Source organism: Halichoeres trimaculatus, unplaced genomic scaffold (genome assembly GCF_033239565.1).
Source record: "Halichoeres trimaculatus isolate MK-OKI-2021-1 unplaced genomic scaffold, fHalTri1.1 fHalTri1_scaffold_11, whole genome shotgun sequence".
NCBI lineage: Eukaryota > Metazoa > Chordata > Actinopteri > Labriformes > Labridae > Halichoeres > Halichoeres trimaculatus.
In genome coordinates, this window is record NW_027437189.1 from 13,017,851 (window position 1) to 13,034,516 (window position 16,666).

At 40.5% G+C, this 16,666-nt stretch overlaps 1 protein-coding gene across 8 annotated transcripts in view; it reads right to left on the reverse strand.

Moving 5' to 3' along the window:
* anks1aa (ankyrin repeat and sterile alpha motif domain containing 1Aa) overlaps positions 1–16,666 on the reverse strand; it is an 83,073-nt gene that overhangs the window by 20,500 nt on the left and 45,907 nt on the right. For 7 of the 8 annotated variants that reach the window (XM_074681055.1, XM_074681051.1, XM_074681056.1 and 4 more), the window contains 2 exons: positions 6,240–6,309; positions 2,238–2,353 (listed from right to left, as the gene is read on the reverse strand). In XM_074681055.1, coding sequence (XP_074537156.1) covers positions 2,238–2,353; positions 6,240–6,309 — 186 coding nt within the window. The remainder of the gene's footprint in view (positions 1–2,237; positions 2,354–6,239; positions 6,310–16,666) is intronic. The other variant, XM_074681052.1, reaches the window with a different exon arrangement.

The window sequence follows — 16,666 nt, forward strand, 5'->3', positions numbered from 1 at the left end:
TTCTTTTTTTTTTTTAATCAAGTTTTAAAGATATTAAGATCCAAAGTTTACCATGTTTAGTAATAAATAATCAGACATTTTTAGCACTTCGAAATGCAGCTTAAAATAAATGATTTTCTACATTTTATTACTCTTACAAACATACAAATGCGCTTCTATTATTATTTCAACAATTCACAACAAAGACAAATACTCTTCAACAATGTTGAAAGTAATGCTGAAATGATTCCTCGACTGATTCGAGGTACTCGATTACAAAAAATACTCAAGTAATTTTCTCCACCTCAAAGAATTGTTTAATTTAAAAAAAAGATCAAAGAGTGGTATTTCAAATAGAGCTGAGGCCATATTAAGATAGTTTTCAGACCCCTCAAGCTACCTCTTATACAAAATAGCAACTAGCAACAAATCTAGCTTCTTTTCTGGAGTTTGGAGACTAATGGGTCATTCTACGAAACGGGTGCCATTTGGGTCCACAACATTTGATGAGATGTACAAGGCACAAAAAATGTGTCAAAGTGTGTTTACAAATTTTGAAGCTACCAAAGCAAGTGCTCTTATTGACATGCTGTATCAGAAAATTCTATTTCTTAAAGAGAAAAATTTTAATTCAAAAAATAACTGCTCTTTAACCAAACAAAAATGTATTTTATCCGATTACTCGATTAATCGATGGGATATTCAGTCGAATACTCGAATACTAAAATATTCGATAACTGCAGCCCTAGTTGAAAGCATGTTATGCATGTAAACATCACCTGTTACGGAAACTTTTAAACATAAACCTATGGATCTTATGCATCATAAGAAGGTATGGTAACTTGCTGTTTGGATTTTGAACTACTTAAGGATTGTTCCTTAAAAATAACGCACATGGGGAAAAAAAGGGCCACAGCAGAGAAGCCTGGACAACTTTGAAGAGGAGGAGGAGGAGGTCTCCTGGCCTTATCTGGTCTCATTTAGTTAAGAAACCCGTTTCTTTATTCAATTCTGCTCAAGTTGTTTCTGGGTTCAAAACGCAGTATATTGATTTGCATATAATACGTCACATTCTTTGTTTTTAGTGACATTGTGTCTGTGTAGTTGAACCTTCCTATGGACATTCTTAAAGATTACCGTTTCCAATATATGTCTTTACTTAACCTTTAAAGTATTTATCAGAAGTTTTCATCAGTAAATCAAAAATGAAGAAAGTCCTTCAACAGCACTGCCAAGTTTTTTGATTGAAAACATATTTGTAGCAACTGTGGATCTGGCTTGAATAAATGGATGTGATTCATTCAGCACATATGCATCATAGCCTGCTTGAACAGAGTGTGTAAAACCTTAATACAATCGTAGTAACTATGGTAAAATATAAGAATATAAGCATAAAAGTGGATGTTGCTGGAAGTAGCTTGCAGCCTGCAAACCAAATATGTATTCAGCAAACTAACATTAAGACTCGTGTTTGGATTAGATTAACGTGAGATAACACATGACCCCTCTAGTGTTGAAGAGAAATCTTGTGACAGGCCTGATGAAGGAGGAAAGAGTTTCCTTCCTGACCCAAAACAGTCTCTCCATTTCTAACATGCTCACTGGCTCAGCCTACCAGCTGAGTCCCCGGTCCTCTCCCCCATCCATCTTCATCACTGACAAAAGCATCAGAGCCAACTCATAGTGGCGTTGCACACTGTGGGCTCTATAAACGTGTCAGCTTGGCAGCAGAATCCCATTTCTCACTGACAGCTCTGCCATACTGGTGTGTAACACACACCTGATTCAACATGCAGCCAACAAGCTGCAATGATATCAACGAGGCTGTAGATGAATATGTGACAGCACAGATAAAAGTGCTGTAAATCTCAGCCTGAGAGTCGCCTGAAAAGACTCTCTAGGCCTGAGATCTTGTTCAAAGGTGAGGTTGTGATGGGGGAACTGAAATAATAAGCTACATCTACACACAATAAACAGCTCCTGTAATAACATTTTGAAGCTGCAGGAAAAAGTGAGGGCCCTGATGAAGGGAGGGGTTGTTACAGGATTTCAGCTAATTGAACTTTGGAAGAAACTAATGGGATCATGTCACTGCTAATGGAGGGTGGCACCAATTGGATTATGGCACAAAGACTGGAGTTAAGCAGGAGTGAGTGTTGAAAGATGAGAAACAAAAGCTCAGAAGAGTGAGAGAAGAAAAGAGGAAAGAGCTTTAAGGTCAATTAAAGACAATTAGGACATCATAGAAAAGAACTCACCATGTAGTGCAGGTCGTCAAAACCATTCAGGAGGAGTTTGCTCTCGTACTGCGGCAGCCCCACGTGTTCCAGCCAGTCCCCCACAGGCTGGTCCAGCAGCCGGCCTGCAGCACCTGCTGACAGGGGAAAACGCTTTAGGAGGGAGAAACCTTTGAGCCGGTAGCAGCGGCACTCTGAGGATGAGATGTGGCATTGCCACATCATTCTCGGCCAGCAGAGCCGAGCGCACCCACAGCAGGATGGTGGGGGAGACAGGGTCCTGTGTGAGCAGGGCGTCAGCTCCCGCAGGGCAGCGGGGGCCGAACCACAGTCACCCAATATGTTTTCAAGCACCCCTGATCTCAGGGGTGAAGGAGATGAGGAAAGGTGCAGGCTGGTGGGCTGCCAGCTGCACGGTCAGTAGCTATAACAGTTTGACCATGTGAGGGTTGTCCAGAGATAGCATGTCCAGTCCAAAGCTAAAAGCCACACCTTTGACAGGTCAGACAGGAGAGCACCAAATGTCCAGTTTTTTTCACTTTTCCAGTTTCCTCAGCTACATGAAAACTTCTTTAGAAGAGGCCAATAATTACCAAACAAGGTCATCCCGCATTTACAGACCCAACATTTCCACATAAAATCCACAGACAATCCAGACAGGAGTCATCCTGAGAATGACAGCGTTGGAGAGCAGCAGGATGGACAGAAACACCACCCTCACCAGCAGGGATTGATGGAGTAAAGAAGCTGCACTGACAGCTGTCAGCAGCAGAGCTGAGAGGAGCCTAACCGGTACAAGGACAAACACTGGCTGCTATGACTGTAAATACATTACTGGTATGTTTTCACAGTCTTCCAAAGCCAAAAACACACACATGCCTGTTGTGAGAACATTAATTTCTCACAAGGTTCTCCTACTTGAAGTCTCTTTTCTCTCAGTCACAGATAAAAGTTTACAAAATAATTCATTTTCTTGTCTCTTAAGAAAGAAAAGTGTATTATTCTGTGCAATCAACAAATGGCTATTGACAACTTAAGGAACAAACAGGCGTGCTAACTTTACATTCAACATATGCATAAACTGCAGGTTTAAAAGCTTCTCTTTCCCTTGTCCCAGTCAAACCAATCCTGTTTTTAAAGGAGCTACAATAAATCCGCTTTGGTGACTCCAGAAGCTTGGAAATTTGTCAAAAAAGGAAAGAAAATGAAGTCAATGATCCCAGCAGCTGCTTCAAAGAGCACTTTGGTAAAATCTGTCCTGCAGACAATGGGGTGCTGAAGCTGTCTCTCCTCTCCTCAGACTGTGAGATGTGTCCAGCAGCAGCTATAGTCCACTCTTGGCAGATCCAACAGATGCATAGGTAGCGTCCTTCTATTGTCCTGGCTGCTCACTGTTCTGCCGAACGCTCCCTCTCTTCTCCTTTACTCCCTCTCCCTCTCCTCATCACACGCTCCTCCACCCCTCCCTCTCTGCCTCCCTTTCTCACTGCAGGTGGCTGCTCTTTGTCAGTGCCACCACAGACCTCCCACCCCTCATTACTCTGAGCATTTGCTTCCAGCTTCTGCAGCTTCTGTACATCAGCCTTTTACTCTCACTCGTTAGGTCTCCTTCACACTCCTCCTCCTCCTCCTCTCTTTTACTCTGATGTATAAGTCAATCACTTGAGAGGAGAAAAGTACAAGAGACTGCAGGCACAGAGCCAATCAGATGCTCTCCAGTCAACACAGCGAGGAGGCAAACCCTGGACTGAATCAGAGAGAGGATAAAAAAAAAAGGTTTGCAGCTCCTCACATCAGCAGCAAGTTCTTTGATGATCTCCTGACAGGGTTATTGAGACAGGGCTGCGAGCACAGCGGCTGTAACGCAGAGCCTTACTCAAACAGTAAGAGGAACAGATTCAGACTTAGAGCAGACAGCCGGTGATGAGGGGCTAACTTCTTCTCTGCAGTGGTCTCAGCTTTCCAAGAGTCTCAAAAGCAACATGAGCTCATCCCCTGACATGCGTAGCAGTTAATATTTAAACAGCTCACTCCAGCGAAGGGCATAACAAACAAGACAGTGGGAACAAGAAGACAGAAAACTTAGCACAGTGGATGCGTGGCTTCGCTTAAATATGACTAAATGAAGCTGAGATTGAGAGTAAACTGAAGGGGAATGTTGAATAATGAGAGTCGATATTTGGGTTTGCTGCTAGAGTCCCCCAGGCCCCATCCATCAACCCTGATGACGGGGTTTTGACAAGCGTAGAGAGCAACAAGAGAGGAGGTACAGAATGCTTAAAACAACAGGGGTACAGGGAAGAGTGGCAGAGTAGATCTTAACACCTCCGTCCCTGCCACTCTGGTTTAACAACTAACAATGTAGTTTAAGCTCAGAGAGCAGAACTCTGCACCTCTGCCTTTCAGCTTTAAGTTTTTATAGCAAAATCATGAATTTACCAAAACCAAAGGTGGCGGATGCTGAGTCTAGTGAGAGTGTCACTGAAAGCTAACAAAGAAAAATAGTGACAGCAACAGCGAGGAGCAAGACTGCTTAAACGTCACTACAAGGTGAGTAACCCTTAAGTTTTTTAATGTGTGTTGAAACAGAAAAAAACACTATGTGCTGATAAAAATAAAAGTCTTAATAAGCGAAAATTCAAATGAAAAAGGAAAAATAGCAGAATTTTTTAACCCCACTCTATCAAATGCAGCTTTAATGAGTTGGTTGCCCTTTGTAAATTAGCATAGATGCTCCTATGAGTTATCAGAGCTAAAAATGTTGGGATAGTGTTGTATTGTTTACTAGACTTCCCCAGTGACATTAAAAATAAGCAACTGATCGTAATCATAGACTGTGAACAAGAAAAAAAAACAAAAAACAAAAGAACTGACGTGAGATTGCCACAACTGCACCCCCTGGTGGCTGGTTGCAGTATACGGAAAAAAATCCTGCTCCCCAGCCATTCCAGATGGGTGCGGTCAAACTTTAAAAAATTAATACACCTCGTAGAAATGTTTCTCTCCTCTGAATGTTGTGGTAATTTGAATATATTATTTGGCTGCCTAGTATACATTTTTCTGTAAGGTTTCTGTAAAGTTTTGTTTTCATTAGTTATTAGAGGTTAAAAATGAGGCTTTGCGTCATGTTGAACAATGCTTGACAGCTGCCATTCTTGTGTAATTCTTTCTCAGAGATAGCAAAACATGTCGTGAAGGAGAGCGAGGAAAAGATTAGACTCTCGAAAGAAAAAAAAACATTATTTTTGTCACCTGGCTCCACTCTGATTCTCTCTAAATCCTTCATAGAACAACAGTTGCCAATGGCCTGTGACGGAGGTATTTTTGCTTCAAACCCGTACAATGCTATTGTCCACTCCATATACAGCCTATGATTGTAATCCCCACAGATGATGCTCTCTAGGTGTCAATAACTAAAGAGCTTCTGTTTCTAAAATGCTCAAACGTATCGTATTTGTTTTTCTTTAGTTGTCAATGTTTAGCCTTATTTGTTCCAATGACAACGCCAAATGTCTTCCTGCATTCCACTTCTATGCCCTATCTCCCCTGACCACGTCTCCTGTTTTATCTTGGTTCCCCTTCAGGCTGCTGTTAAAGATCAAATAATCTAGATGATGATAAAAAAAGCAGGCATGGGGTATAACAAAAGGCTTGGGGACACAACAAGACAACATTCACAAAAAATTTATATGATCATATTTCAAAGTGCATCACATAACCAACAGTGAATCAATGGTTTTTGAGGAACAACATTATGACTGCAATTTAACTTCTGGACTGGTTTTCAAACCAAAGGCGCTGGAGACAACATTCAGAGAGATTGATAAAGCAACTTTGATTCAATTTATTTCAAAAAGGCAATGAAAATCTGAGAAAACAGCACAAAGATTTAGGAAAACATCTTGGCTTTTACCCTCCCTTCAGACTTTTAACAGTCGTAGATCTCACAAATTACATGCCCAGTGTCAAAGTTTCAAATTCCAAAGTTAAACAACACAAAAAGCAGTAATGATCATACTCTACCTGGTGTAGCGTATTGCTGATCTCTGGAAAAATCGATGCCAGCGCCAATCAGCGTCATGATCTTCTCAATCTGTAAAGGAGCAGAAGAAAGGGATAAGAACCTGAGGGAGCCAGACGAGTTTGGCCTCCACCTGTCACCAGAAACGAATACAGATAGATACCCCCATGCTTTATATGATACACCACCAAATGTTACAGACACTGAGGGAGGACAGTGAAAGCATTTGGGTCTATGTTGTTTTGTAACGACACATTTATGACCATCTGAAGGCCATCTTTACCAAACACTACAAGCTGATCACCTTCATAGCTCTTTAAGGACACTATGATTAGCTGTGAGCTGCAAGTAGCAGCATCTCTCCTCCAGTCAAAAATATTAGAATGATTCATAAACACTCATCACTCAAAATATGATGTAAAGAAGCAACATTGCATCTCCTGGCAATCAAGCTATTGTTACATGTTTGTAATTTTTTTTCTTGCATAAAATGCAATGCATCATAGTTTCACTGAAAAAGTTAAATTCAGAGAGAACCTGTAAGGACAGAGGGAAAAAAAACAAAAAACAAAACATGCCCTGGTTCCCATGTTTCCATGCAATACCTCATGCATCTTTACATAATGCATGCATACAAGGGGCACTGATGTCCTACTGTTATATTACATGAATATGCACAAACAGAAAACTGTTATTGCCTTCAATTCATCCATAAAAACAGCAAGAAATATTTGATTTAAAGCAAAGACAGGCTCTATCCAACCAGTTTAGAGCAGAATAAAGTAGTGTTTGGCATTTTTGGAAATGTTTGTCTGAAAGTGACTGTCTTACCACCACATACAGCATCTAAATGTCAAACTCAAAAAGTTCTTAAAACCCCAGCACAGGTTGTATATCTATGTTAATTTAATTATAAAAGGCAATGAAGAGCCTTCAAGAAACTGATGTGAGCGTTTTTCATCATCACTCTGTACGGGGATGTTAAGCAGCAATATGGTGAGTAATTGGAAGACAAATGTTGGTCAGAGGAGCAGAGGCGGAAATTTAACTTTGAAGAAGGATGCATTGATTTAACTGAGCTGCTGTCAGTGCGAATAAAACTAAATTAAAGCTTCCAGACTTGCTTAGAGGATGAAATGAATAATCACAGATTATATCATTTCTAGGGTCCCATCTACTTCTACAAAGAACGCCCCAAAAGAGGACAGAACCAAACCCCGAAAAGGATCAGAAAAGGTTTAAATGAAGGTGGACATCTTACACTTTCGAATGATTTAGATCGTCGTTGTTTTGAGGCAGATGAAGTCGTCTGATTCTGCTAAGAAAAAATTCATGGTTTGACTTTGTTTTGGGCACTGTAGGTTGTTTCTTTCATTTCTCCAGCGTTTTCTGCTGGCATCATACTAATGCCATAAAGCTAGCATAAAGCTACTTTTTAAATTTAAACTTTACAACAGTAAAAATCTGTTGCGTTTTAGGCCTTAATTTCTACTAGATTTCAAATACACCTGGCTTTTGTAAGTTACATATCAAAAGGAGTTTTCAATGTGTATAGAGCTTAGACCAGAAACATTGCATGACTTTGACTAAATTTGTGCAGACAATGTTTGAATGAACGGCACTAAAACCAGTCTCTTAAAACAACAGTACATGAAGGATGTGCTTGCATGCTAAATCACTGAAGTGTCTGTAAAGTTGAAAAGGATGAAGGATCCACCTGCCATGAGAAAGTCTAATCATCACACACTGCAGTTCATAGCCCATTATTTCACTCTATCATTACCCTCACCTTCAGAGCTAAAAACATCAGTTCCATCAAAGAGACCTAAGCTATGAAACAAGAGGCAGTGTCACGACAACATTATTGTAATCCATCTGCTCAATTCTACCTCCTCATAGTGTAGTATAAACACTGTGAATTGACCAGATGGTAGATTAGCCACACAAGTGTGAAGAATAACCACTGTGTACTGGCACCACATGTTCTCTCTATCAGTCATTAAACAGGAAAGTTGATGGTGAATTGGCAGCATTTTTGCTACCTGAGCAAAACCAGGATGAGTCAGCAAAAACTAGGTAGTTCACTTTGCAGCATCTTGCCTGTGTCAGTAGTTTTAAAACACTTGAGGGATTGCGAAGCTGGATCTATACAAACAGAAAACACACTGGACATACTTTTGAGGAAGTATACCCACAAAAATAAAATGCTGGTGCTTGTACTTTCTGTAAAAACACAAGTTATCCTTTCCCACAGTCAGACTTGCTTTGTCTACTTTCAGTGCTATGTTAGCATGCCGATGTCAAATAAACAACTGGACAACATGGGTGTCACTGAGTGGTTGCTGTCCTAGCACTTGTTCCATGTCATCCTTCAGTAAAGTAAGCATGGAGCTACCAGTTAGCCTTGCTTAACACAAAACTCAAAACAGAGAGAAAAACAGCATAGGTATTTGTTCCACTGTACTAACCTGAGAGGTACAACCAGCTAAAAACTGACAATATATCAAACTTTGGATTGGCTAATGGTTAGCCTATTTCCACACTTAGCAGTTACAGCAAAACAGAGCATGAAATAAAAGTTATTCACTAGGAGTTGTGTTATTAGTGTTGTCAGTTAAGTTTTTTTAGTTTAAAAACCACCATTCTCATTTTCCATGTTTTCTACCAAGTGCACAATGAAGTAGCTTTGTCTTTGGTTGTGAAGTGTTTGTTACATTAACAAGCTAGTTGCTAAATCAGTAGTCCCTTTCTTTTTGAGCTTTGTCCCTTTGAAACAGCCCCTACTTTAGCTGAAAGGGACTTTTCCTTGAAAATATAGGCTTATTGACATGGTTGGACAGTCTGTCATTCTGTTTGTTTGTCAATGTTTTTTCTTTCTATCCTTTAAGTGTGTTTGTATCATACACATATTTCAATGTTCATACATTTTTTTAAAGCATATTAACATATTAGCTTATTTAGCCAAAGGGAATGCAGTAAGAGCTGTAGGATGAGCTGGAACCATAGATTGTATAAAACATGGACGTAGCCTCCATGATATCACCCATCTGTTCCTGGTAAAGTGAAATGAAGCCAATTCGGGGACTCAGTCTCATTTGATATGACACTGGCTGTGAGCTTCCTTTTGAACAGCTACGGGGTGCCCATCAGTCACGTGACCTGAGCTGTGTCTCTGATTGGACAATCAAACCATCCTAATAACTTCTAAACTGCCAAGTTAGGAAGAAATTCACTCAGTGTGTGCCGACAGTGAAATCAGCGTTTTAGACCCAAGCCATTTTTTGAACCATGCAGTAAATATGCTTTTTAATGCAAAAGTCTGTTTCATGGCTTGATGTGTACATGATTTCCTGTCTTTCTGCGGCCAGCTTCAAGCGTCAGTACACTCTCGATGAACAGCAACTTTTTTCAATTCCACATAGGCTTCAATTTTATTAACCGGATGTTGCCCCTTGGCTGGAACCTGAAAAGTTTCTGTCTGTCTAAGATCATTTGATAATGTTATTATAAACATATCAATTGCAGCACGAGTATATGTTTTCAATAATATAGTTCTCATTAAATTGATGCCAGTGATGTGTAAAATTAAAACAAAAGCTGCTATCTAATTAGCTACAGTCAGTGTGTTATGCTTCGCTTTTCTTTCCTTTACTTTGAGCATATTACAAAATCTCTACATGCTGACATTAAATTAGTCTCATAATGACCTAAATTATTAGGCCATAGCATGAACAAGCCAATTAAAGAGCTGCAGATGACTATCGGTATTAATCAGGGGTACAATATATAAAACACAATGTGCACAGACCTGCTGCAGCTCTGTGATAATGAGGACAGGGCAGTGTTATCGTCTCATAAAGAAGCTGAGGTCGACGCTGAAGGGAGGATTATGATCCAGAAAGGGGACAATAAGGAGCCATGATCTCCATCTGATGTGTAATTCAGCTGCCAAGTTATGTACATAGCTCTCTAGAGGTGAAACACGCCTGTGGTCTTTCAGCCATAAAAACAGAGATTTTGATATCTGCAACAGTATTGCTGTAGTGAATAAGGATGAAGAAAAACGAGTGATGCTACATTTCAAAGGCACAAAACACAATGCACAAGAATGCCAAAACGACACACACAGCTGCCCTCAGTCATGTTGTTTCAGCTTTACTTGTCCACTATAATGAAAAAGCGAGTACGAGCCGCTCCAATTTAAATTTGAAGCAGCTACCGTGAAATGCAGGTGTGATATAACGTGGGAGCTGGATAAATACATTCTTATCAGCGGACAGGGCCTAGTGATTTCGTCAAAAGTAAAACACAACAAGACACAGCATCTGAATTTCATGGTGGAGGTCTGAGAAGCTCGGTGCCGTTAGGATTAATCCGAGACAGACAGAGAGGAATGTGTTTTTGTGCTGCAGGATGGAATCAATACAGAGACCTGAAATGGAGAGGCATCCTTTGTGAGGGGAGCTCACTATAAGAGAGAGGTCACAATGAGGGAGGGTCAGAAGTCAGCGGTGAAGGTGGAGGTCAACAGCTGAAGAGCTAGCAGCGACGAGAGATGGTCAGGGTGAAATTAAAGACACATGAGCCCATTTATCATGCCTCTCACAGGAGGATGCCAGCTCCGGCTGCTACTTGGGAAAGAGAAAGTGTTCATTGATTGTCAGCGTTGAGAATCTCCAACAATAATTAAAAAGAACTCAGAGGAGGGTTGTGGGAGAGTCAAAGGACGCTTGATGAAGCTTGTTCAGGGTGAAACAAAAGGTTCCTGCAGAGAGAGTGTGCCCAGACCAACAGGCTTCAAATGGGCAAGCTGGCACTGGAACAAGGCTTGGATGAGAACTATGGCTGAGTGAATGGCATCAAGGGGAACACAAGCACACCATCGGCCAGAGCAGGTGCCAACACCTCTGTGCTAAAGCAGGACAAAGCACTGTCAGCAGCTTCATCAACAACCTCCGGAAATAGCTCAATGTTAAGCTAGGGTTTGAAGCAACAGTGTCGCTTGAATGCAACTTGAAATTTGCATTTGTTTGCTTAGAAGTGACACTTAAAGGCATGTTTTTTTGTGCTGCATGATAAATCACAATCAAATCTCTGATTTTTTCAAAGTCTAAAGAAGAAACTGTATTTCATGCTTCCTCATTCAGCGTGTTAGGCAAAGAATCAACAAGAAAGTTATTTCAGATTAATGAGCATAGGGTGGCTTAAGTTAGCAGAGCTAGCACCACCAGTCTTAGATGCTCATGTATGCTATTAAATATGTGTTTATTGTATTTCATATTGTTTTTGAACAAAAAACTCTGTTTTTTATACTAAGTGTTAAATTGTTACACAACAATAAAGAAATTTCTGCATTTTGTGTAGGTACCGGACTAAAGTGTACATAGCCGAACAAAATGTGGTAAACGAAGGAGGGATGTTTTGTTAGTAGAAAATACAGCAAGTTTTATATGATACAGCAGATTATTGTTAATTCACACACAAAAAAATATGTTTAGCAGCACTAGCATAGCCTAGAGGTCTAGGTTGCATGCTCGAGGTTGGGGTTAGCCTATGAGCGGGAAGCCCAGGAGAATCTAACCTGCAGCCAAAATCCCTTATGTGCTCTCCACTCTTTTTCTGTTTCCTGCTCTATCTATTGGCCTGTCACAAAATAACTTAAAAACACATATATAATAATCTAGTTGAATGTCTTATTTTTCTTTGTTTGGATGTATGCCAACCAAAAAAATAAAAAAATTAAAAATCACAATGTCAGTTGTTTTGTATCCTGTCTACACGTTTTTTCTTCCGAAAAGTTGAAATCCTCTGAAGGCATAAGAACAGAAAGGACAACTCTTATCTCCTGTGTCTAGACTCAAGGAATATTAAGAAGTGGCTGCATGTTTCAACCCCCCGTGGCTCCCCTGTGTTTCCTCCTGGTTGGGATTGAAGAATAGACTCCCCTGCTGTTGGCACCAGGCCGTGACACACACACCCACAAGTTGGGTTTGATCTCAGCAGGTCAAAGACACAAGACTTCCAGAACAAAACTGCAAGGCCACATTTCTACTTACAGAAAATAAAAGCTCCTCCAAATTCATGAGAAGTTCACAAATATTACAAATAAAAAAGACATGCTGCATGAATTGCCTGTAGAGTTTTAAATGCCACAGAGGATTAAGTTTTTAGAGAAGACACTGAAGAAAAAACGAAGGGAAGAGGTTTGAGCCTTTTCCCTTCAGTCCATTGTGCTGAATTAAGCAAATATAGCAAAGTTCAATCATCAAACTGGCTTTACATGAAATATAATATCCAAAGAAATTCTAGAAAGCATAAATTATTTTCCCATTCAGTTCACTCAAGGCAGGTAGAAAAGATTAATGAGCATCCAGTGGAGCTGCTGCCTGGAAGGGAATCAATACTCACAAAAGCTGGTTTCATAGTGGCTACTGGATCTGTCGAGTGCGAATCAAATACGATGTTAAAAGTGAAATGAGGCTGAGGATGCTGGCCCTCTCTCCTTCTGTCTGTGTCTACAGCTCTCTCCTCCTCTTCCTCCTCCTCCCCCTCCTCCTCCCATCTGTGGAGCTCAGTGTGCTGCTGGTCCACACAATGTTCCCCCCTGGATTGTCATCTTCAGTCTGATCCCAAGGACCACGACCAAGCTTGCATTAGCATGCGCTTTACACACCAGCACACACCCCAGCATACCATACACACACACACACACACACACACACACACACACACACACACACACACACACACACACACACACACACACACACACACACACACACACACACACACACACACACACACACACACACACACACACACACACACACACAGTTGAAGCTCCTTAAATGGAGAGATGCATAGGCCAAGACCTCATGCAAGTCAAATCTCCTTGTCTTGAAACCAGAGTATCCAGTGTGTGTGTGTGAATAAAGGAGAGAGGTTGGGGGGGTAGGAGGAGTGAGACAGGGACGAGGGTGTGTGGGAACACTCAGCGAACCATTTTCAAAGATGTTTTCAAAAGGGGTGTGTGTGTGCGTTAGTGGGTGGTTTTAGTGATGTCCTGGGACCTTTCGCCAAAGTGCTGTCACAGATTTCAGGAGAGTATTTTAGGGCGTCAAGACGTGACCAGCAAACATGGCTGCTGCAGCATCTCAAAAGGAGCGACAGCAAAAAGGAAAACAGTGCGGACAGAAAATGCAGAGAGTGAATAGAGACTTGGGTTTTCAGTTTCCAGCGGACACTCCCGGCATCATTAAAGAGAGTGCAGGCTGGGTTACACCCAATCAAACTTTAACTACTTTGCCCACACACTCTGCTCATTTGCTATGCACTTTACATCCACAGTGTGAATATTTCCATTTCAAGCAAGTGCAGGCTTATTCCCTGAAAGGAGAAGGGGTGAAGAAAGATTCGGGCTTCCTTTTCCTTCTTTTATTTTGAGCACAGAACTCCCCAACATCTGAATCCCTATTCAAGTGAGAAGACACAAGGCTGCGAGTTCATTAACACTGAGTAAGGCTGCCAAATTGGACAAAAGAAATCGCTTTCCATTAGTAATATGTGCTTCAGGATTCCTATCAGATGATCCCACCTTAAGACTGAAACTTTAAATCCTGCAATCATTTCAAAACCGCAGTGATGCTTACATTTTGTATATTGCAGCTTATAAATTATGGATTCATTGCAGATGCCTTGTATGAATGGAGGATGCGTTGGTGCAGCTGACAAGCAGCTAAACACACAAATTAAGTCCACACACAGTCTGACAGGGAGCATGACAAGAAACCTGAAGATCCCTCAGAGGAACACATTTTATTCCACATGGACATGCAGAGCAAAGAAAAAAAATACTTTCAAAGTCAAATTCATGCTCGCATTATCCCAAAATACACTCACTTTGAGGCCAGCAGCGTGGAGAGTAAATAAAATCAACTCTCATGGGATGGATGAATAATTAAGGTTGAATTGTGATGCCCTTTGCCAGCAGCCTACTTTGAGATTTCAGAGAAGCTTTTAGGCATTAAGATGAACTTAAAGCTGGTCAGTTCACTCACTGACACACACACACACACACACACACACACACACACACACACACACACACACGCTCACACACACAACAGATACAGTAAATGAGGCCACTGCCTGAAGAGTATCTCTTTTTACTGATAAGGTCCAACAATACAACCTGCTCTCCTGTGTGTGTGTGAGAGCAGCGATACCTTCTGTTTACCTTTTTCTCTTCTACAACCAGATCAATTCTCAACCCAATCACTTCATGTGTTCAGGGAAGACAACAAAGGAGGTGCAGAAAATTGTAAGTGGCTGCTGAGGGCATCAGGGAAGAGCAGCTATGTCCAATAACTGAGTAAAGTCCTCCTGCTGTGAGTCCCACCTATCAAACTCTCAAAGGGCTACACCTCCTGCTGCAGAGAGAGGAGGTGAAACTGTTCTTTAAACTGGATAATGAGACTGCACAGTGCCCTGCCTGTGACCACTAAGTCTGACAGGAGAGTTTAAAGATTTAAGAGCTCAAAATGTTCCCGTTTATGACCAAAATCTACCACGGTGTGCAGCAGCAGAGGGGCGACGGGGTCTCAGGGGGAGTGTCAGAACTTTCCTCTGTGACTCCACCGGTAAAAGTAAAGTCTTTAATGTATCTTTGACTTTAAAAAGGGCAATAAGTGAAGGACTATATCAGAGTGAGGAGCTGATTTATTACATTTAGAATAATTTTTGGCTTTTAAACAAGGCAAGGTAGGTTATTGTTATTACCTTGTGGGCAAGGAACACTGAATGGTCTGTACAGGAAAGGTGAACTGTATTTAGACTACACATCTTAACAATTAATCAAACACCAGTAACTTACAGTCAATAATGTGTTCAAATACACATTTTTTTAAGTCAGCACAGAGAGATTCCACCGACTTTTACACCAATATCTCTGCATTTCTTCTTTCCAACATCTTCCCACATTAAAACTTATAAATGGACTGATTTTGACTAAGTTGCACTCTTAACTTACACCCAGCCACAAGGCCATGATCACTTTTTCCCCTAATACAAATAAGCAAATAGTTAACTGAACACTGTAAATCTGACATGTTTTTTTGTTCAGTTATCTTGTTACAACAAATCTGCATTTGCTAGCTTGAGCCTCACTTTATGACTCAATATCTGCAGGGATTAGTATGATGAGCCTGCTCTGAAGCTTAATACTCGGGGTGTTATTCAACTTGTAGCCCAGTATATGTTCTGTAGATTTTCCAATACATTGAGTGATATGCATTTTTAAATCTATAACTGAACATCAACATCTCCAAAGTTATATTTTGGGGAACACTTAAAATTTGCATCCCAAGTTTAGACTTTTCCTCATTCTGTTGTTTGTCAACTAGGGAGCACCAACAAATTAATTTGATATTTGGTTTGTAAATAACCTGGTTTGGTATATATCTTTGACAAAGAAGATAAAATATTTAGGATAAGTACAGAAACTATTCATTGTAAAAACTAAAGATAAAAAGATAAATAATACTTAAACAAATTTATATGATATGGGGTTGCAGCCACATTACAAACATATATAATAAGCTAAACTGCTGATGGATTTAGAAGACTGAACTCAATTGATCATTTCTTCTACCAAACTGATCAAATAATCAAGCCCCTGGCTCTAAAACAAATCCACCTATGGGTACAAATAAAGAAACCTGAGCCTAAACCCTTTTTACGAAATCTTCACTTTTTTTGATTTGGTCTTTAGTAGACACATTCTCAATGACCGCACTATCTCCATGCGTCACTGTCAAGGCTTTAAATCCACAGAGCCTTATATAACCAACAGCAACACCTCCATTCAACTCTGACTGCTCCTCTCCTGAAGTCCCATCAGGAACCCTCTCAGATCCTTCACTTCTATTTACCCACAAGTAATTCGGTTGGGCAGCTATTTTTTGATTTTATGGCATTAAACTGTGGTACACCCTCCCACTGGTGACTAAAAATCTACCTTGTTTGGATTTTTCAAAGGAAAGTGATGAATTGCTTTTCAGATTTTGCTCTGTGTTTGAACTCTGCTGGAATTGTTGTAAATGTCTAACGTATAACAAAACTCAGTTTTTCTCTCCTGTAATACTATCACTTTGTTTGCATCATCACTTCTTTCTACAATGCTCTTTTTTTTGACTAAGCTTTTTTTTGTCTTTTGCTGTCAAACATATACAGCATGTATGAAGCACAAACCTCATTAAGAGTCACAGGGCTGATGTGGGCTTGGGTCTTAATTCTAATGTATCACAGAAAGCCTACACCACAGAGCCAGTCAAACTCCAGTGTTAAAAAGTATTTTACATAATGTACTAAAATGAAACTTACTGACTGCATACAGAGAAGTACTGAAGGTCAGTTTTTGCTCATTACTTTT